This window comes from Bos grunniens, chromosome 15 (genome assembly GCF_055505025.1).
Source record: "Bos grunniens cultivar Pamir isolate PY7600 chromosome 15, Bosgru_T2T1.0, whole genome shotgun sequence".
Classification (NCBI taxonomy): Eukaryota; Metazoa; Chordata; class Mammalia; order Artiodactyla; family Bovidae; genus Bos; species Bos grunniens.
Window position 1 is genome coordinate 78,367,284 of NC_141179.1, and position 22,016 is coordinate 78,389,299.

Consider the following 22,016-nt stretch of genomic DNA (forward strand, 5'->3'; position numbering starts at 1 on the left):
TTCCCCTTGCTGGTCTATAAGCAACTTGAGACCGAGGGACTTTCATCTCTGTGTCCCTAGAATGATCGTGCGGCCTGGCGTAGAGAACTCAGTCAGTGAACAGTGGGTGAATGAAGGAGTTTCAGATGCAGGAACAGATGCAGGCCCTCTCTGGGCCTCTGTTGCCTCAACTCCAAGTAAAGGTTTTATCCAATATTTGTGACTGATGGCCCATATTCCAGCTGCTTGCTCTTGGGGCCCTGAAGTTCACACCCATGCATCCGAGTTTACCCACTAGTGGCCAGGCCAGCTCTGTTCTGGGCATTGGAGATCCAGTTAAAACCCACCAATCAGCCAATGTGGAATGAGCGTGGAAGGCCCTATGTTGGGCATGGGTGGGTGTCCGTGTGTGAGTCCCCCTCATTGTAGAGATGTGGATGAACCTAGAGCCTGCCATACAGAGTGAAGTAAGTCAGAAAGAGAAAAACAAATATTATGTATTAACACACACACATATATGTAGAATCTGGAAAAACTGTGCTGATGAGCTCTTTTCAGGGCAGGAATAGAGATGCAGAGGGAAGGGGAGGGCGGGACGAACTGAGAGAGTATTGACATGTATATACCAACACGTGCTTCCCTGGTGGCTCAGGCGGTAAAGCGTCCGCCTGCAATGCAGGAAACCTGGGTTCCATCCCTGGGTTGGAAAGATCCCCTGGAGAAGGAAATGGCAACCCATTCAGTATCCTTGCCTGGAAAATCCCAACGACAGAAGAGCCTGGCGGGCTGTACAGTCCATGGGGTCGCAAAGAGTCGGACACGACTGAGAGACTAACACACACACGTGTAAAATAGCTAGGGAGAAGCCACCGTGTAACGCAGGGAGCTCAGCTTGGTGCTCTGTGGTGACCTAGAGGGATGGGATGGGGGTGTGGGAGGGAGGCTTGAGAGTGAGGGGATGTATGTATACACACAGCTGATTCACTTGGTTGTATAGCAGAAACGAACACAGGGTTGTAAAGAAGTTACCATCCGATTTGAAACAGAGTTTATTGTCTGTTAAGATAAACTGGCTTCCGATTAAGTGCCGAAAGTCAGGATCAGTTTGCAGATGTACAGGCTACCAGAGGGGCTTCTCCAAGAAAGCAGTCCTGTAGCCAGTGTGTTTTGACCATCAGCCACCATCCTCTGTCGCCAGGGGACCCGTGTGTGCTGTGCGTAGTCGCTTCAGTCGTGTCTGACTCTTGGCAATGCTGGGGACTGGAGCCTGCCAGTCTCCTCTGTTCATGGGATTCCCAGGCAAGAATACTGGAGAGGGTTGCCATGCCCTCCTCCAGGGGATCTTCCTGACCCAGAGATCAAACTCGTGTTTCACGTCTCCCGCAGTAGCCGGCGGGCTCTTTACCACTAGCACCACCCGGGAAACCCCCATGGACTCATACTGCAGGGTATTCCATCTCTCAGATACCCCGTTTTCATGAAGAAGAGTTCTGCTCCTTCCCGTGTCTTATCAGCCAGTTGGAAATTCTGGCCAGCACCGAGAGATCCTGTGTTCTTAAGCCATGCTGGTTGATCTCTAGCCAAAAACCAAGAAACAATGGCGATAATGATAGAATTGTCCTCTCTCGGACATATGCCTTATGCCAGACATTATTTCATTTAATTAGCTTAATTCTTTAGGAGGGGACTGTTGTAATCTCTATTTTCAGAGGAGAAGGTTAAACTTCAGCTTAGTACTCAAGCTAGTAATTGTCAGAACCAGGACCAAAACCCAGACCACAGGCTCATGCTCTGACCTGCTGCAGGCCTGTGCCGACGGCCTGTCCAGCGTAAATATGTGATTTAGGGCAGTGGTCGGCCAGCCTCGCTCCCACAGCCCAGGTCCAGCCACTGTCTGTTTTGGGGTGGCCTGGGAGCCAAGGGTGGTTTTTTACACTTTTAAGCGGTTAAAAAAAAATCAAAGAGAAGAAGAATATTTGATGACAGGCAAAAATTATTTGAAATATAAATTGAATACTCATAACTAAAGTTGTAATGGAACAGAGCCGTGGTCGTTACTCTGCATGCTGTCAGTGGCTGATTTCCCGGTACAACAGCAGAGCTGGAAGACCTGCAAAAGCCTAAAATATATACTGTCTGGCCTTTTACTGACACAGTTTGCCAACCTCTGATTGAGGGCATTCATCAGGCTTTAGGAGATGTTGAAAATCGGTCACCTCCCACTGTCTTCACCCTCACCATTTGTGGGTAGGCTCTGCTGATAATGATTCCTCATTCTCTTTTCACTGCTTGGGTATTAAATGAAGGTGTTTACTCTGTGACCTCACTGGCTTGATAGTACCTGCCCTGGGGGATTCGCCCAGGTGCTGGTTTATCAAAGATCTGTCTTTTAGAGAAGACAGTGGTATGACTTTGCCTTGAAAAATCTTTTTTGTGGTGGTGGTGGTTGTATTTTGGTTACTGTTAAAAACTGATTTGGAGAACAGTTGTCTCCAAATGCAACAAACAGGTGTTCCAGAGATGGATGCACTTTTTAATTGAAGGAGAATATGGTAGGCAGGAAAATCTCTGTAAGAACTCTTATCACCACCACCTGTGATTATGTGAAGGCCACCCTGAGACTGTCCTGGTGGGTGGGGAGGACCCGGGCTGGGTCCTGTGCTCTCATTTTGCTGGCCTCGTGGGGAGTGGGGTGGACGGTGGGTTTGCTGACAGCATCTTTCTCCTCTGGCGGAGGCAGGATGGTCTTGGTGCCGCTCTGGCCGTGATGGCCGGCGAGAGTTGAGACTGCAGTCAGTCTGAGAATTTCAGCCCGAGTTCTTCCTAACGTGCACCAGAATCCTGGACTCCGGCTTGCTCTCTCTGCTGTCCTTCTTTCTGCGTTAGCTGCAACACTCCCTGGTTCTGCTTTTTCTTATGCTTTGTTGCAACAGCTCACCCCTCCCCACGCAACACCTCTTGAACCTTCCCTTCCCAGCTCCTGCTCGGCGCTGATAATGGTAATACTAGCTAATATTTATCGGGCCCCCGCTGTATGTTAAGTGCTTCGCATGGATTGTATCATTTAAGGCTTGTCAAAGTCATCCTGCGCGGTAAATACTGTTTAAACCATTTATTTTTTAAGTTATGAAAGTTATCAAACACACACAGATGAACTCCAGGCACCCCTCTCTCGGGTTCTGCAGACTCTTTCGCCCCTTCCCTTGCTCAGGAAGGTGGTTACTGTAGTCACTGAAAGAGGATAGGGAGCTGGCTCAGGTGCGTGCAGCTGGTCAGCTGGATGCCAAAGTGTCTTCTCTCAATTCCTGTGCCCTCCCACTTGCTGACTGATCTTTGCTGCTGTTTAGGGAGTGCCTACTGTGTGCTACTTAACCCCCACGTCAAGCCTATAGAGTAGACGATAACTTACAGGTGAAAGAGTTCCAAGAGGTGAGCCCCCTGGCCTCCAGACTCCTTACTGATAGCTAGCAAGACCAGGATTCAAACCAGTCAATCCTAAAGGAAATCCACCCTGAGTGTTCATTGGAAGGACACGTGCTGAAGCTGAAGCTCCAATGTTTTGGCCACCTGATGTGAAGAATTGACTCATTGGAAAAGACCCTGATTCTGGGAAAGATTGAAGGCAGGAGGAGAAGGGGGCAGCAGAGGATGAGATGGTTGGATGGCATCACCGACTCAATGGACATGAATTGGAGCAAACGCTGGGAGCTAGTAGTGAAGGATGGGGAAGCCTGGCGTGCTGCAGTCCGCAGGGTCACAAAGAGTTGCACGTGACTTGACAACCAAACACACCAGGATTCAAATCCAGAACTGACTCCAGGCCCCGTGCATTTTCTTCCCCACCCATTCTCTGCCCTCCTCTCTTGGGCAAGTGCAGGCGGAATCAGTGGGGTGGTGGTTTGGCTTGTGGGAACCTCTTGCTGCAAACTTTGCTAGAACACAGGGTTACTTCAGAATGAACTCTAGAAGGGTGTGAGGAGCTTCTGGGCCTGTTGAAATCTCTGTTGGTCCTTGTGGCCTCGGAGACAGAATCCACCCTTGACCTTTTGGCCTTTTTTCATAGATAATGAGAGACCCCTTAACATCTGTGGTCAGTTGAAGGCAGAGCTCGCCAGGCTAGCACTTGGGAGTCCCAATGGTCAGTGCTCCTCTGGGAGAGAGGGGGAGAGGTGAGGGGGGCTGGGGAGCTGGGAAAGATGGGCTGTGGATGCACCCAGGTAGGGGGCAGTGTGGGGATGGGGAGGTGTCCACGAGAAGCTGGCCCTGAACACAGCGGGCCCTTAGTCAAGGCTGAAAAGAAGTGTTAGTTGCTCAGTCATGTCTGACTCTTCGCGACCTCATGGACTGTGGCCCACCAGGCTCCTCTGTCCATGGGGTTCTCCAGGCAAGAATACTAGAGTGGGTTGCCATGCCCTTCTTCCAGGGGATCTTCCTGACTCAGGGATTGAACTCCAGTCTCCTGGATTGCAGACAGATCCTTTACTGTCTGAGCTACCAGGAAAGCCCTAGTAAATGGTGGCTCTTAGCTATTTTTATCAGTGCTCTAAGGTGGATGGGTGGTGCTGGAGGGAACCGGTGGGATTTATGCAGTGGTTTTATTCAGATTCAAGAGTAGGAAGTGAAAATCTTCAACTGAGAGATGAACTCCCTACTCTGTTTTTCTCCTTTGGGCGGGTGGTAGTGGCATGGGGGAGCAGGTCAGGGGACGAGCGGAGAATTTGTTGTCGTTTTGTGTCTCAGGGTCTCCGACTCTTTGCAACCCCATGGACTGTAACCCTCCAGGCTCCTCTGTCCATGGGATTTCTCAGGCAAGAACACTGAAGTAGGTTGCCATTTCCTCCTCCAGGAGATCTTCCGGACCCAGGGATCGAAACCCTGTCTCTGGCATTGGGAGGATGAATTCTTTACCGCTGAGCTGCCAGGAAAGCCTGAACAGAGAATTTAGGGGCAGGCAAAATGGTCTATTTTGCATCTGACATTGGCCAGAGGTCTCTTCCTAAGAGAGAAAGTTAGAAAGTAAATATCATGAATAATTGCAACCCATGAATTTTACAAACTGCACTCCAGGTAGTAGTCAGAAACTCACATGTGGTTGACCTGTGGGGAGTACAAATGAATGGAATGTGCCAGTCCCTGAGAAGTCCCGGTGCCTCTCCATCTCTTATATGCTCTTGTGTGATAGAGAAAATGAGGAGTGTGAGCACCATGTTGCTTGGCCACTGCCGCGAGCCCTCAGCATTGAGGTGACGATGCTAGGGGGCGGCGGGGAACTCCATGCACTTACCCCAGTGAGGGGGGAGCTGATGCGCAGAGACAACTCTTTGCTTTTGTTGTTTAGTCACTCAGTCGGGTCCGACTCTTCTGCGGCCCCCATGGGCTGTAGCCCACCAGGCTCCTCTGTCCATGGGATTCCCTAGACAAGAACGCTGGAGTGCACCGCCATTCCCTCCTCCAGGGGATCTTCTCTACCCAGGGATCGAACTTGCATCTCCTGCATTGGCAGGTGGCTTCTTTACCGCTGAACTACCAGGGAATCCTGACTCGTTGCTTACATGTGGCCAGATCTTCTTTGCCTTGTTTTTTTCCCTTTGAGAAGCTAAAAATCAGTACTTGAAAACATGCTGTCTCCTAATTTTAAAGTATTCACTTAAGATTTTAAGAAACACTGTGGCAAAGCATTATGTCTTATACCATAAATATATATAATCTTTTTTTGGACAATTATATCAAAGTTGGAAAAAAGTACAATGCGGAAAATAGAACAGTGTTCCAATGGAGGTAAATTAAAAAAAAAAGCAACAACCCTGTAGATTAGATAAAACATGTCAGCGAGCTAGATTTGAACCGTGGAGTTGTAACTTCAGACCCTGGGATTTAGCATGTGATGTGGGGAAAAGGTTCAGATGGGGGCCTGGATCTTGCCAGCTCTGATGCTCTCGTGAGGTGGGGAGGTGAGTCCTGCTTTGTGCTTTAGTCTTAGGGCTGGGTTATGTTCGTTTGGCCTCCATCATGAAGTCGAAGGGGAGATTGATTACTCGTTTACAAACCGTGTCCCTTGAGGCCCATCGGGGAATCCATAAGTGTTTCCTGTGAGATTCCTTAAAAAAACACGCCCCACCCCGTCTCCAACCCCTTCCAATAAACTGTAATGCAAACACTTGTGTGTGACACCAACTTTTAATACATTGGGGAATACAGGGTTTCAATTATGCATATATTATATTGAAAATAAGAACAAGGTAACTTGAACTTTGAATGTATAATGAAAAGATTGCTTTTACCCGAGGGCACATAGATACACATGGACATTTATACCTTCATAGATATATATGATATGTGGAACTCTATGCATGTAGTTCTTCATAAGATTCTTTGTAAAAGAAATAGTTCTGCTGCTAAAAATACCCATGGAAACTTCTGGCCTGGGGTTTCCAAGTTCATCTTCAGCTCTGCATCTCAGAGTTCACACAGCCTCACCAAAATAGCCCCTCTAGTTACTTTTTCCTCTCTGCTTTGGAAGGGAAATGTTCATCATGCCTTCAGCTGCCCCAGGAGGCAAAAGATGAGCCAGCTGGTGTTTGCCAGGGTAGTTGTCGCTGACTCCTTGTGTCAAAGCCTCACCTGACTTTTTTTAGGGCACAAAATTATGGATTATGCTGACCCTTCTCCGCAGTCTCTCTCGATGACAGTGTCAAGTTCAGAGAGTCAATATTTGCCTATGAGGCAGAGTGAGCCAGCCCACTCTCATCTGGCTTTGCCTGATGTCTTGTACTGTGGGGACCGCTTGCCATGTTGCCTGTTGGACTGCCTCTCCCCACTTGGGACTCTAGGATGGAAATGGATGCCAGGTGTTAAGGTTGCCCTACAATGTCACACCTGTCTTCTGGGAAGTTTCCCATAAAGGTGTTTATTGCCTGGCTTCTGGGTTCGGAGGGAGTGTTCTGCCTTTCCAGCTTTTCTGTCTGATTTACCGTCTTCTTTAAGTGAAAGCAGTACAGATTTTTAAAGCTTTACTCAGATATAATTGATGTACACAGTTGCATACTGGGCCATGTGGCACGTGGGATCTTAGTTCCCCTGCCAGGGATGGAGCTTGTGCCCTCCTGCAGTGGCAGCATGGAGTCTTAACCACAGGACCACCAGGGACCAGGGAAGTGCCAGTGATTGACCTTTTTATCCCACTTTTAAAGGGAGATAAATGGAAGATAAATTATCAATCCTGATAATCCATCAGGATTGGAATGTGTGCCTGCACCGAATCCCATAAAATGCTGTTTGATTTTGAAAATCGCTTGACGCAGTTCGCAGTTTGGTTAATTACGTCAGTGGGTAAAAATAACTATTGTCATATGGTGTGCGGGCTTGGTTTTAGAAGGATAAAGAATCTATTGTTACCCATTGTGTTATTCAGTCACTTATTACCCACCCCAAAACTCTGAACGTGTGTAATAGAAAACCTGAAGCTGTGTCACTTGCTGAAATCCAGGCTCTGTGAATTTATCCTCAGACTCTGCTCCTTTTGAGAATAGTGCAGAATCCTTCTTCATCCAGCCCATTTAAATAGATGGATGGGACCTGACCACAGGGTCTGTGACAGGCAGGGTTTGTGGCGTGCAGCCCTGGAAGTGCCTTTGGGTTCTGTGGCCTCAGGTGAGATTTGTCCAGGGTACGAACCAGCTTAGGGCTCCCTGGAGTCCTTAAGGTCAAGAGCTTCAGAGTCAGACAGACCTGAGCCGGAACCTTAGTCTTCCTAGCTGTAGGATTCTGGGTCAGGAACTTAGCTTTTCCAAGGCTTAGTTTCTTCATCTGTATAACAGGGATCAACACAGCTCCTGCCTCCCAGGTCCTTGTCATAAGCCTCCTAAAGGCGATGATGAATGTGATACCTGTAGCGCAGTTGTCGGCCAGTAGTCAAGGGCTTAGTCAATATTGTTGGAAGTCGACTCCACTGGCATGAAGTTCCCGCGTGGGATCACTCTCAAACCACCCATGTGCCTCCCTCTGTATCTCCCCTCCCTCAGCGCCCCCGCCTTCCGCTGGGGGGCTCCTGGCTCCCTCTCAGCGTTGCATGGTCATTGTCTTTGATGTTGGTCTTGCCCGTGGCTCTTGGTGAGTCCGAACCACCTTATGTGCCCTGGTATCATCCAGCCCAGGGCCTGGTGCTGTGCCAGGCCTCCAGGAAAGGGCACAAATGGCTGGGACTGAAAGGGACTCAGAGCCTGGGGAGATCCTGGGGCTGGAGGGGTCATAGAAGGTCATCCAGTAGCCTGGATGTCCCGTAGCCTCTTTGGAGTTTGTTGAGGCAGGAGGAAGGCTATGACATTGGGCCTTTAGCAACCTGGTTTCATTAGAGCCTCAGGAGAATACCGACGTGGGCTGTGGATCGCATATGTCCTTCTGTGGCTTTTCAGCGGATGAAGTGGATGGCTCGGTGAGACCCAGCCAAGTCCCTGAGCTCACAAGTGCCAGGGGAAGTGGAACCTAAACCTCTTGATCACCTCTCTGGGCCGTGCCTGCGACGTTCACAGTGGTGAACCTCCACGGTGATGTGACATGATCTCTGCTTCGGCCCTTCTGTGTGCAGCTTCGGGCCCCTGCCTCCTCCCCCCACCCACCTCCACCCTGCTCCGCCTGCCAGGAGGAGGCTGCCCTCCTTGGGCTATACCATGAGTGCCCTCAGTCTGCCGCTTCCTGCTGGGCTGGCCCCTCAGCCCCTTACCTTGTTTGGTCCCACGGCTGCTAAAACTCTCACCCAGCCCTTGCTGGGTTCCCATCACACCCTTGTAAACAGACCCTTTGAAACTCTCCTCAGTTACCCTGGTAGCGTGTCATCTGTCCCCACCAGCCTCCCCATGAACACTGGCATGTTTTAGAAAGGGTAATCTAGCAGTTCTATATTAACTTTCCACTATGCATTGAAAGGAGAGACGGAGAGAAGCAGCCAGGTGTGTGGATGAAGGAATAGGGCTGGTTGTGCACAAAGAGCTTCAATTTAGCTATTGGGCTTTTATATTCAAATGAGGGATTGTAGATACTGCAGCAGATAGAATCCTTTGCTGGCACTTCTTAATATGTGTGTGTGTGTGTGTCTACTGAGAGCTTCAAGATATAAAAGGGGAAATGGTTTGTTTCAGCCCAAGGACAGTGCTGTCTTCTGTTCGGGCTGAGGGTTATGAGGTTTGTTTTTGGGTGGCCGCAGTGTGGAAGTGGGAAGTCCAGGTGCATTCAACACCCAAGCATCGTCAGGCCATGACCGCTGAGTGTACCCACAAAGGATGCAGGGAGGGAGCGGGGAGACAGGTGTGATGGGGCAGTCACAGAGGTATTGGGTTGGCCAAAAAGTTCATTCCAACCCAGTACTTGGAGAGGGGGAAGAGAACACGTCCAGGTCTGTTTTGGTGTGTATCTAGGAGGAGTGTTTACCTGAAGAGGAGCTGGGGGGCATTTAGAAACTTTAGGTGAATGTAGCTAGTGAGATCCCTGTGATTTAGCTGCTTGGCAGGAAGAATCCAGGGTTCAATGTGGACCACTGATGGGACCACTGTAGCTTTGGCTGAGTTGGGATGGTACCGAGGGTGGTGTTAGCAGTTTTGTTTTCTCTGGGCATGGAGGAAGACCCTTGTGACTGGAACCAAAGTTTCAGGACAGGGTGTGGTTCCCAAAGAGGGTTCGGCTCATCAGCCTGACCAGAGGAGGCTGTGAAGGAAGAACACATCCCCGGGGCAGGGGGATGATGAAAAAGGCTGGATGTCTCGACAGTGAGGGTCTGCTCCTTAGAAAAGAAGCAGAAGACTGGCGTGCAGTGCTGGGTGTTCTTGGGTGTCGTTAATGCTCGGCCATCTGGTTGGCCAGTGGGTGGACCATTGTCTGCTGTCCCTGGGGTAGCTCGATAGTCCTTGGCAGACTGAGGACAGTCTTAGAGTCTTTTCTCGTATGTTGGTATGTCTTCCTCCTTGGACAGTGAGCGTAGTCTCTCTTCTCTCTGGGCCCCTTTAGCCCAGTTTTGGGGGCCTGCAGAAGCCTTGGGCCACCTGTATGGGTGACTTTGCAGGGGGAAAGCGGGAACATGGGCGGGCTATGTGTACTCCATCCAGGTCTGCCTCCCAGGAGAGAAGGCTTTGGGGAGTCTTGGCTGGAGTGGCTGAGGTCAAAACCTGGGTTGTTTCTGGTACTTCCTCACTGCTGTGTGTCCTTGGGTAAGCCCCTGAGTGCCTCTGGACCTCCCTGCCCACCTCTGTAACTGGGTTCTTCAGCTATTTATACACTTTGGAAAGGATGTGTTTCAAATTGCCTATTGGTTATGTCAGTGGAGTCTGAGCTTTGGTGTCATCTGTAAAATAGAGATAAAATACCTTGCAGAGTTGCTGTGAAGATTCCAGGTAATGATGGTAGTAATAGTGGCTAAAGAGATCGTTTTATTTCATTTCATCCCTGTTCATAGATGTGGACCAAGGGACAGAGAGGTTAAGCTACCTGCCCAAAGTCACACTGCCAGTAAGCGGTGGCCCTGAATGACTTCACCCAGGTGGTTGGTCTGGTTCCAGAGCCCTGGCTCTTAACCAAGATTCCATGGGTCTGGGCTCGGACAAAGGTCACAGCAAGCCCAGCTCAGTGCCTGGCATGCTGTGGCCGCTCAGTAAACTTGAGTTCCTTCCTTTTTATCCTCAGAATGCATCTGGAAGTGGAGGTCCCCACTGTGCTTCTGATCAGACGCTTCACCTCATGTTTTCTTTTTTATTTTCTCCTGATTCTGGAGGTTAGCAGTGCCAGATCAAGGTGTGCATGGCGTGCGTGCTAAGTTCCTTTGGTCATTTCTGACTCTTTGCGACCCCATGGACTGTAGCCTGCCAGGCTCCTCTGTCCATGGGATTCTCCAGGCAAGAATACTGGAGTGGGCTGCCATGCCCTCCTCCAGGGATCTTCCTGACCCAGGGATTGACCCTGCATCTCTCAGGTCTCCTGGATTGGCAGGTGGGTTCTTTACCACTAGCGCCACCTGGGAAGCCCTGCCTAGCTCATGCTATCTAATGTCTGGTTCAGGGAGGTTCATTCCCCCTTTTCCAACTGTCCAAATCCACCTTTCAAAACCTTCCTATTTTACCTTCGTTTTCTCCTCCCTCCCCCACCCTCGTCCTGCTAGAAGCCACCTTTAACTCTTCCTTCCCAGCGGCTCAGCTTGATGATAGTCACCTACTCACTGCCTTTTTTTTTTTTTAATTGGGGTGATATTCACATAACATAAAATTAGCCATTATAAGGTGTGCAGTTCAGTGACATTTAGTACACTGACCATGTTGTGTAACCACCACTCCATCGATTATGGTTTCAGAACATTTTTGTCCACCCACAGAAAAGCCAGTACCTGTGAACAGTCACTCTCCCTTCCCATCTTCTGTCCCCTGGCAACCGCTAGTTCTGCCTTCTGTTTCTGTGGATTTCCCTCTTCTGGACATTTTGTATAAATGGAACCACAGTCTGTTTGCTTCTGTGTCTGACTTCTTCATTTGGTGTCATGTTTTTGCATCCATCCTCATTGTAGCATAAATCAGAGTTTCCTTCCTTCTTAAGGCTGAACAGTGTCCCTTGCACATGTATACACATTCCGCTCATCTGCCAGTGGATGGTGGGTTGTCTCCACCTTCAAGCTATTGAGAGTGGTGTGGCTGTTAACCCCCAATGTCTTTTATGCAAACACTGCCCCCTTTTCTGTTTGAGCACCGGGACTGTGACTTCTGGTGTCCCCTGAGTCCTTGCCACAGGGTGGGCTCATTCATCACTCCCTGCTGGATCTCCTTAAGCCAGGAGGGAGAAGACTGGGAGCAAGAGGTGCCCCTCGCTCGTGGGCTGGCTCAACACACTTTATCTGGTTTAATTTCTTCCCAGAGGAAGGTAGCAAGTGGAAAGTGCCTTTTTTTCTTCACCGTGAAGCACTTCTCACTCCAGTGCCTGGGGAAAGTTCGTAACAGCCAGCCAGGGAATTTCTGAGCTCTGTGACCTAAGGCATTCTCTGGCCTCAGTGTTCTCATCTGCACAATGGGAATGCTCATTCCTTTTTCACAGACTCGTGTGAGGGTTAAATGAGATGGAGCCTCTGGAATGCTTGCTTCTTTCCCTACCTGGAATTGGAGCTCTGGGTGAGGGCCATTCAGGTATGACCTGAATCAAGTCCCTCATGATTTTACAGTGCAGGTGACCACGAGATTCAAGAGATTAGGTCTGGTAGACAAAGTGCCTAAAGAACTATGGATGGAGGTTTGTAACATTGCACAGGAAGCAGTGTCCAAAACCATTCCAAAGAAAAAGAAATGAGAAAGGTGAAATGGTTGTCTGAGGAGGCCTTACAAATAGCTGAGAAAAGAAGAGAATCAAAAGGCAAAGGAGAAAGGGAAAGATATATCAAACCGAATGCAGAGTTCCAGAGAATAGCAAGGAGAGATCAGAAAGCCTTCTTAGGTGGAAAACGTAAGAAATAGAGGAAAACAGTACAATGAGAAAGACTAGAGATCTCTTCAAGAAAATTAGAGATACCAAGGGAACATTTCATGCAAGAATGGACACAATAAAGGACAGAAATAGTATGGACCTATCAGAAGCAGAAGAGATTAAGAAGTTGCAAAAATCTACAGAACTATACAAAAAAGGTCTTAGTGACCCAGATAACTACGATGGTGTGGTCACTCACCTAGAGCCAGACATCCTGGAGTGTGAAGTGAAGTGGGCCTTAGGAAGCATACTACAAACAAAGCTAGTGGAGGTGATGTGATTCCAGTGGAGCTCTTTCAATTCCTAAAAGATGATGCTTTGAAAGTGCTGCATTCACCATGCCAGCGAATTTGGAAACCTCACCAGTGGCTACAGGACTGGAAAAAGTCAGTTTTCATTCCAGTCTCAAAGAAAGGCAAGGCCAAAGAATGTTCAAACTACCACATGCTAGCAAGGTAATGCTCAAAATTCTTCAAATTAGCCTTCCACAGTATGTGAACCAAGAACTTCCAGGTGTACAAGCTGAATTTAGAAAAGGCAGAGGAACCAGATATCAAACTGCCAACATCCATTGGATCGTAGAAAAATCAAGGGAATTCCATAAAAACATCTATTTCTGCTTCCTTGACTATGCTAAAGCCTTTGACTGTATGGATCACGACAAACTGTGGAAAATTCTTAAAGAGATGGCAATGCCTACCTTACCTGCCTCCTGAGAAAGCTGTATGCAGGCCAAGAAGCAACAATTATAACTGGACATGAAACAATGAATTGGTTCAAAATTGGGAAAGGAGTATGTCAAGACTGTGTACTATCTCCCTGATTATTTAACTTCTATGCAGAGTACATCATGCAAAATTTCAGGCTGGATGAAGCACAAGTTGGAATCAAGATTGCCGGGAGAAATATCAACAACCTCAGATATGCAGATGATACCACTCTAGTGGCAGAAAGTAAAGAGGAACTAAAGAGCCTCTTGATGAGGGTGAAAGAGGAGAGTGAAAAAAACTGACTTAAAACTCAGCATTCAAAAAACTAAGATCATGGAACCCGATTCCATCACTTCATGGCAAATGAAATGGGAAAAAGTGGAAGCAGTGACAGAGTTTATTTTCTTGGGCTCCAAAATCACTGTGGAAGGTGACTGCAGCCATGAAATTAAAAGATGCTTTCCTTGGAAGACAAGCTATGACTTAATATACCTAGATAGCATATTAAAAAGCAGAGACATCACTTTGCTGACAAAGGTCTGTCTAGTCAAAGCTATGGTTTTTCCAGTAGTCATGTACAGATGTGCAAGTTAGACCATAAAGAAGGCTGAAGAATTGATTCTTTCAAATTGTGATGCTGGAGGAGAATCTTGAGAGTTCCTTGAACTGCAAGGGGATCCAACCAGTCAATCCTAAAGAAATTCAACCCTGAATATCCACTGGAAGGACTGACGCTAAAGCTTCAATACTTTGGGCATCTGATACAAAGAGTCAACTCTTTGGAAAACACCCTGATGCTAGGAAAGACTGAGGGCAGGAGGAGAAGGGGGCGACAGAGGATGACTTGGTTAGAGAGCATCACTGACTCAGTGGACATGCGTTTGAGCAAACTCCATAGTGAAGAATATGGAAGCCTGGCGTGCTGCAGTTTGTGGGTCACAGAGAGTCGGACATGACTTAGTAACTAAGAACAGCAACTTGCAGGCAGGGCGGTTTCTATGCAGTCCTTCCTGACGAGCGACCACTGGTGCCTCCGGGTGTCCCCTTAGAAGGGGAAGGAGCTGCAGTCATTCTCGTCACCATGCTTAGTTGTCACTGCTGGAAAGTTGTCCCCACTTCCCTTTTCTGCAGTTAACTCTGGTGCTCAGTGTAGGAATCTGTGGAAACTGGCTTTTTCCCATCTCACCCCAGGCACAGCTGTGCTCTAAGTTTAGAAAGGTGAGCTTTCTGTTGATTGAATGACTGGAATGAGAGGGACTGCGCTCTGTTGTGTCCGACTCTTTGTCACCCTTTGGACTGTAGCCCGCTAGGCTCCTCCGTCCATGGAATTTCCCAGGCAAGAAGACTGGAGGAGGTTGCCATTTCCTTCTCCAGGGCATCTTTGCAACCAGGGATTAGACCGCATCTCCTGCGCCTCCTGCATTGCAGGTGAATTCTTTATCCGCTAAGCCAACGGGGAAGCCCTTTCTGTTGTATTCTTTTAAAAAGTACTCATAAGGTGTCCCCCAGGCCATGCACCTTGTGGGGTGTTGTTTGCAAGGGTCTTTTTGCCCTGTGGTCACTGGAAGAGTTTGGGGGCCTGGCAGACCTAACTGGCCTCCTGTGTCTGCCTCTCACTGACCAGCTCGGTAGCCCTGGATGACAGGTCACTGACTTTTCACTTTCTTTATCTATAAAAATGAAGGTTACTGTGAAAATTAGTCATCTAGCTTTGTGCTCATTATAGTGTCAACTAGTGTTCCAAGTAGTGTTCTTTTGGTTGCAAACCTTAGACAACCCAAACAAAAGTAGTTAAATTAAATGGGGTATTACATCTCCCCAGCCAAGAAGTCTGGAAGTAGAATCTAGAATTGCTTGATTTGGAAGTGCAAGAAGGATCCAAGTGTTTTCTCTCTTTCCACATCAGCCATCCTCAGCTGGTGGGTGAGTTCTTCCTTCCTTGTCACACAGTGGCCGCAGAAGCGCCAGGCATCATGGGCAGATCTGCTGAAGTCCAGCAAAGCAGGATGGTATTTCCTTCCATGAATTTCCTTTTTATTAGAGAAGAAGTATTCCCCCAAGAGACTCCTTGCAGATTTCTCTTAGGTACCCTACCCTTGTCCTTCGTTTTAGTTTGCATCCTTTAGATTCCCTGAGTCCTAAGGCAAGGACTAAGCTGCTGATGCTTCATTTGGGAAGTCAAGGCCCATTGAGGTCAAGATGAGGGAATGAAGCCAGGAAAGATGTGAAGCCACGTGAGCTAGGGTGACGTCACTCTAGCTACTGTTTCATCATGAGCCTCGAAGAGATGCCAGCTGGTGTGTACACCTGGCGTATAAGGTCTTCTTTGGGAGGGTTGCCAGGAGAAACTGTACCTGGCTCTGTTAAAGAGGCACATTGAGAATATCTTTTGAAGTTAATGTTTAAACCTTCCCTTAGTTCTAGTACATTTCTTGCCAGTTGCTTTATGTTGGAAGCTAGTGGTTTAGGACAGACTGGAGTCAGACTGCCTGGGTTCAGACCCTGGTGCTATGGCTCAGTAGGGACCTGAGCCTCCCATTTAGGGCAGTTTGGAAGAGGGAATGAGTTAGTATCTGAAAGCGCTCTGTGCGTATTGGGCCAAGGGCTTTGAGAATGCAGAGTCAAAGCACGATTCTAATCTTGGGAAACTTGTGTTTGGCCATGACTGATTCTGGGAATTTCATCTGTAGAACTCAGAGCTCTTTGACACGTTATCCTGTGTTGTGACCAGCAGCCAGTCAGTGTTTGCCGAGTCTTGGACTGCAGAGGACCCAGATTGACATGCACAGACACTCTTCCCCTTTCTGTGCGCCCCCTTGACTTCCCTTGGCAGGTGGTACCAACCCCAGGGCACACTCCATCTGTCCCCCTCCCTCCCTCGCTCCACCATGGCCCCCGTGACTCGGGGCCTGTCTGCTTTAGTTCTGAGGTTTTAGCCCAGCACTTGGCACACACAGGCGCTCAAGAGTTGCTTGTTAAATGTCAGTACTTTCTACCTTGACGGGCTGATTTACAGTTGTGTCTCATTTCCCTTACTTTTCTGTAAATAGTTTGAAGACAGGGCCCAGATCTTTATTGCTTTAGGCAATATTTGGTGGGATGGATGGATGGTTGCATGGCTTCCAGGTGAGGACACAGCACACAGATGCCCAGGCAGAGAGAGAGTAACATTGTAAAGGGCTGGGACGTGCCATCCTAGGGTCACAAGGTGATGTAGTTTAATGGTTTCCAACGCGGGAGCAAAAAAAAAAAGTTTACTGCCCTGTGCTGCTTACCTAGTGACCTATTCCTCCTTTTTCTCCCTCGTGTGGTCCATCCTGGATGATGTGGGATGCAGAGCATAGAGTGAGGGCGAGGGCTGGAGGGAGGACGGTGAGCTGGAAACGCTGAGGCCTGAGATGAGGCGGGCTGAAGGGTACATGGCGGCGGTGGAAATGGAAAGTATGAGAGTGGTGTGTGAGCAGGAAGGGAAGTCAACAGGGCTCGCCCACCCCTTGCCTCCCCCCTCCGCCCCCTGGCACCCCATCCCGCAGGTTGGCAGGGAGTGAGGAGGGGAGGAGTGCTGGATTCCTTTGAGTACTGGTGCCTGGGTCCCTGGGAGACAGGGCTGGGGCTAGGACCCCTTCTGACCACCTATCTCATGAGACGAGAACAAACGTTCTTGTTTTCTTCATTTGATAAGTGCAAACTTGTGGGATAAGTGGGAGGAATATGGGGCTGAGTAATCGGGCTCCTGGGACCTGACCGGCTTTGGCCTTGTCCTTGCTGTTGAACTTTGGGGAAATCTTTTCCTTCACTGGGCCTTAGAGGTTGGCTCCTCTGCAAAATGAGAGGCTCATTCTTTCCTTCCGTGACACGTATTGAGTGCCTACTGTGTGTAATATTCTAGGCGTGGGCACAGACGCAGTTTCTGTTCTCCTGGAGTGTGCATTTCAGTCGGAGGAGACTGACGATGATTGAGGTGAAGGCTGGGAGAAAACGCACCAGTCAAGCAGTGTGAATGGGGCTCATTTCCATCGGCTGGTGGCACCATCTGGGAAGGTCTGGATGGCGGGGTAGGGGGTGAGGGCAGTGTTTTTGGAGAAGGGAATCAGTGCATAAAGGCTCCTGCGGAGAACCAGCTTCAAGAACATTGCAAAGGGCATGAGAGGTGATAACAGAGGGAACCTGTGGTTAAGAGTTTGCATTTTATTCTAAGTGTGATGGGAGGTTTGAGGACATTTTTTCCACTGGAGTCTCTTTTGATTATTTTCCACTTTACAAGGGCCGTAATTGGAAATATCCCATTAACAAGAAAGATGTGATTTTACTAAACAACAGATTAAACAATCTTGAATTTTTTTTAGGCTTTTTAAATGTGGGGAAATAATAGGGGCTTGATAAATATCTTTGAGAATCCTCAGGGATCTTTACAGATGGCAGATGGAGACACCCTCTGGTTCAAACATTTATTCTTCACAAAGCCGTTTGCCGAATGATTTTTAAAAAGATTCCTGCCACCTCCTGATAGAAGATGAACTTTTGCACAATGAACATCTCTAACGCGGTGGATTTCTGGTGCCACACGTCTCTCTTCATATCCTCCGTTCCTCGACCCAAAGTGGCTCTGGGGAAGGGGCGATGGGGGTGGGGATGGCCCTGCTTGCTTTCTTTTGGTCCAGAGAATCTCAACTCCTGTTGCGATGTCCTTTTGCCTCAAAGTGCAGCGTAGTGATGGGAAGGAGCGCGGACCTGGGGAGTTGCTCTTATTGAGTGTTTCCGGGGGAAGAAACGCTGGACAGCCAACAGCCGTTTGGTCTCCCTGTAACTGAGTTCATCCATTGTTTGCAGATGGATGCGCTTACCCTGGATTCTCACATTCAGTGGCCTCATGCCCTAACCCTGGCCGGCAGGCCTTTGCCTAATGCATTTCTTAACACCTCACCCCAGTCATTAAATTTTCATCTGCTTTATTTCTGATTTGCAGTTTGCCCAGGCTGAAGCAATCTACTGACTTCCGTTTTCTTTTTCTGTTACAGATCCTGTGCGCAGATAACTGTAGTAAGTACCACTTCCCACTCTGCGCTTGTGTTGTTCGCTACTGCCCCCTACTGGACGCATCAATATTAACAGGACAGTGAGAAATCACAGAACATGATAATTTGCTAAAACTCGCTTAGTTCCAATATTTCTTTGGAAGTGGGGTAAGGGTGGAAACAGCAAATGAAAGAAAAAATTTTATCAGTTGTGCAACCCTGACAAATACAATTTTTTTTCCTGTGATTTTTTTTTTCCTACCCTACATTTGTGGATGATTTTTTTTTTAAAGACAACTTAGTTTTCATAATGCAGTATGATGTATATTTATTTCATGCACTGTTAGCCTGTAAGTATTTTCTTGTGTTGCTGCATCACCCCATGATTTTTTAAATGATGTACAGGTTTTGTATGATCTTTGGAAAACCAGACGTAGCCTCCTGTATATTGTGCTTCAACTGTGCTGAGTCTCAGTTGCTAATTAGTTCCTGATCCATTGAAGTCCTCCCTGGTCTATAGTAAAATGAGAAAAATGGGGTTGCTATAGTAAATTTTTAATGGAACTTAACATATTTAGTTGAAAGCATTATTTACTCTGGGGTTATGTCCTCACTAATTTTTTGATCATTATTCACTTCTATAAGAAATAAAATGAATAATATTTAGTAATTTTTAAATGTACCTCTTTGAAAAATAAAAATAGGTGGCTTTTGTCTGTTATCAAAATTCAAGGACTACTTCCCCCCCGCCCCTTGCCGGTTGGTAAAATCTCAGCCTGTGAACCATAGAGATAAAATTCTTAGAATATTCTTACAGTGTCATGCAAAGGGCGCAGCCTTGCTGAAACCTTCTAATAAAGAGAATCTCACTTAATAACAGTAATTATGCAAAGCCTGTGCAAACAATAGGAAGAGTTCTGTAATTGCTTTCTCTTCCTTGTTAATCAGTTTGGTAAATAAGCTGGTAGGTTCCTTGCATAGGCTCAAATCACTGGTGCAAAAGAAAATATGTGTGTGTAGAGGCCATATTGGAAGGTGGGGGAGGGGAGATGAAAGAACTGTGATACATTTAAAAAATTATAGTTAAAAGTCTGTTGAATGGCCTGTATGTGGTGGTGGTGGGGGGTGCTGTTTTATTAGCTTGCATTTTGTTCTTCTTTCCTGTGTTCTAGGCACCAGCTGCAATGTGACTACATTCTCATCTGTAGCCAGTAAGAGTCCATGGACCGCAGCCCCAGAAAACCTTGTAACAACTGTAATGCATTCGAATGGCCAGTTTACTCAGGCGGACAGTAGGACATTTTCACCCCTGGATCCTGGTATGCACTATCTATTCACCCTTTAAAATGGCTCCAGTCAGTTCAGTCGCTCAGTTGTGTCTGACTCTTTGTGATCCCATGGACCATAGCACGCCCCGTTTCCTGTCCGTCACCAACTCCTGGAGCTTGCTCAAACTCATGTCCATTGAGTCGGTGATGCCATCCAACCATCTCATCCTCTGTCGTCCCCTTCTCCTCCCACCTTCAATATTTCCCAGCATCAGGGTCTTTTCAAATGAGTCAGTTCTTCCCATCAGGTGGCCAAAGTATTGGAGTTTCAGCTTCAGCGTCAGTCCTTCCAATGAATATTCAGGACTGACTTCCTTTAGGATGGACTGGTTGGATCTCCTTGCAGTCCAAGGGACTCTCAAGAGTCTTCTCCAACACCACAGTTCAAAAGCATCAATTCTTTGGCACTCAGCTTTCTTTATAGTCCAACTCCCACATCCATACATGACTACTGGAAAAACCATAGCTTTGACTATATGAACCTTTGTTGGCAAAGTAATGTCTCTGCTTTTTAATATGCTGTCTAGGTTAGTCATAACTTTCCTTCCAAGGAGTAAGCGTCTTTTAATTTCATGGCTGCAGTCACCTTCTTCAGTGAATTTGGTGCCCAAGAAAATAAAGTCTGTCAGTGTTTCCACTGTTTCCCCATCTATTGGCATGAAGTGATGGGACCAGATGTCATGATCTTAGTTTTCTGAATGTTGAGTTTTAAGCCAGCTTTTTCATTTTCCTCTTTCACTTTCATCAAGAGGCTCTTTAATTCTTTTTCACTTTTTGCCGTAAGGGTGGTGTCATCTGCGTATCTGAGCAATCTTGATTCCAGCTTGTGCTTCATGCAGGCTGGCATTTCTCATCATGTACTCTGCATATAAGTTAAATAAGCAGGGTGACAACATACAGCCTTGACCTATTCCTTTCCCAGTTTGGAACTGATTTGTTGTTCCATGTCCATTTTTAACTGTTGTTTCTAGACCTGCATTTAAATTTCTCAGGAGGCAGGTAAGGTGGTCTCGTATTCCCATCTCTTCAAGAATTTTCCACAGTTTGTTGTGATCCACACAGTCAAAGGCTTTGGCGTAGTCAATAAAGCAGAAGTAGATGTTTTTCTGGAACTCTTGTGTTGTTTCAATGATCCAGTGGATGTCGGCAATTTGATCTCTGGTTCCTCTGCCTTTTCTAAATCCAGCTTGAACATCTGGAATTTCACGGTTCATGTACTGCTGAAGCCTGGCTTGGAGAATTTTAAGCACTGTTTTACTAGTGTGTGAAATGAGTGCAATTGTGTGGTAGTTTGAGCATTCTTTGGCATTGCCTTTCTTTGGGATTGGAATGAAAACTGACCTTTTCCAGTCCTGTGGCCACTGCTGAGTTTTCCAAATTTGCTGGCATGTTGAGTGCAGCACTTTAACAGTGTCATCTTTTAGGATTTGAAATAGCTCAAATGGAATTCTATCACATCCACTAGCCTTGTTCATAGTGATGCTTCTGAAGGCCCACTTGACTTCACATTCCAGGATGTCTGGCTCTAGGTGAGTGATCACACCATCGTGATTATCTGGGTCGTGAAGATTTTTTTGGTACAGTTCTGTGTATTCTTGCCACCTCTTCTTAATATCTTCTGCCTCTGTTAGGTCCATACCATTTCTGTCCTTTATTGAGCCCATCTTTGCATGAAACGTTCCCTTGGTATCTCTAATTTTCTTGAAGAGATCTCTAGTCTTTTCCATTGTAATGTTTTCCTCTATTTCTTTGCATTGATCGCTGAGGAAGGCTTTCTTACCTCTCATTGCTATTCTTTGGAACTCTGCATTCAAATGGGTATATCTTTCCCTTTCTCCTTTGCCTTTAGCTTCTCTTCTTTTCTCAGCTATTTGTAAGGCCTCCTCAGACAACCATTTTGCCTTTTTGCATTTCTTTTTCTTGGCTGCCTCCTGTACAGTGTCACAAACCTCCATCCAAAGTTCTTCAGGGACTCTGTGTATCAGATCTAATCCCTTGAATCTATTTGTCACTTCCACTGTATAATCATAAGGGATTTGATTTAGGTCATACTTGAATGGTCTAGTGGTTTTCCCTACTTTCTTCAATTTAAGTTTGAATTTAGCAATAAGGAGCTCATGATCTGCACCATAGTCAACTCCCGGTCTTATTTTTGCTGACTGTATAGAACTTCTCCATCTTTGGCTGCAAAGAATATATTCACTCTGATTTCAGTATTGACCATCTGGTGATGTCCATGTGTAGAGAGTTCTCTTGTGTTTTCAGAAGAGGGTGTTTGCTATGACCAGTGTGTTCTCTTGGCAAAGCTCTATTAGCCTTTGCCCTGCTTCATTTTGTACTCCAAGGCCAAATTTGCCTGTTACTCCAGGTATCTCTTGACTTCCTACTTTTGCATTCCAGTCCCCTATAATGAAAAAGACACTTTTTTGGGGTGTTAGTTCTGGAAAGTCTTGTAGGTCTTCATTGAACCATTCAACTTCAGCTTCTTTAGCATTACTGGT

General features: G+C 47.1%; 1 protein-coding gene across 4 annotated transcripts in view; it reads left to right on the plus strand.

Annotated features, from left to right (window-relative positions):
- Positions 1-22,016, plus strand: part of PTPRJ (protein tyrosine phosphatase receptor type J) — a 182,427-nt gene that overhangs the window by 109,070 nt on the left and 51,341 nt on the right. For all 4 annotated transcript variants that reach the window (XM_086341688.1, XM_086341691.1, XM_086341689.1 and 1 more), the window contains exons 2-3: positions 18,191-18,212; positions 19,360-19,506. In XM_086341688.1, the coding sequence (XP_086197814.1) occupies positions 18,191-18,212; positions 19,360-19,506 (169 nt within the window). The remainder of the gene's footprint in view (positions 1-18,190; positions 18,213-19,359; positions 19,507-22,016) is intronic.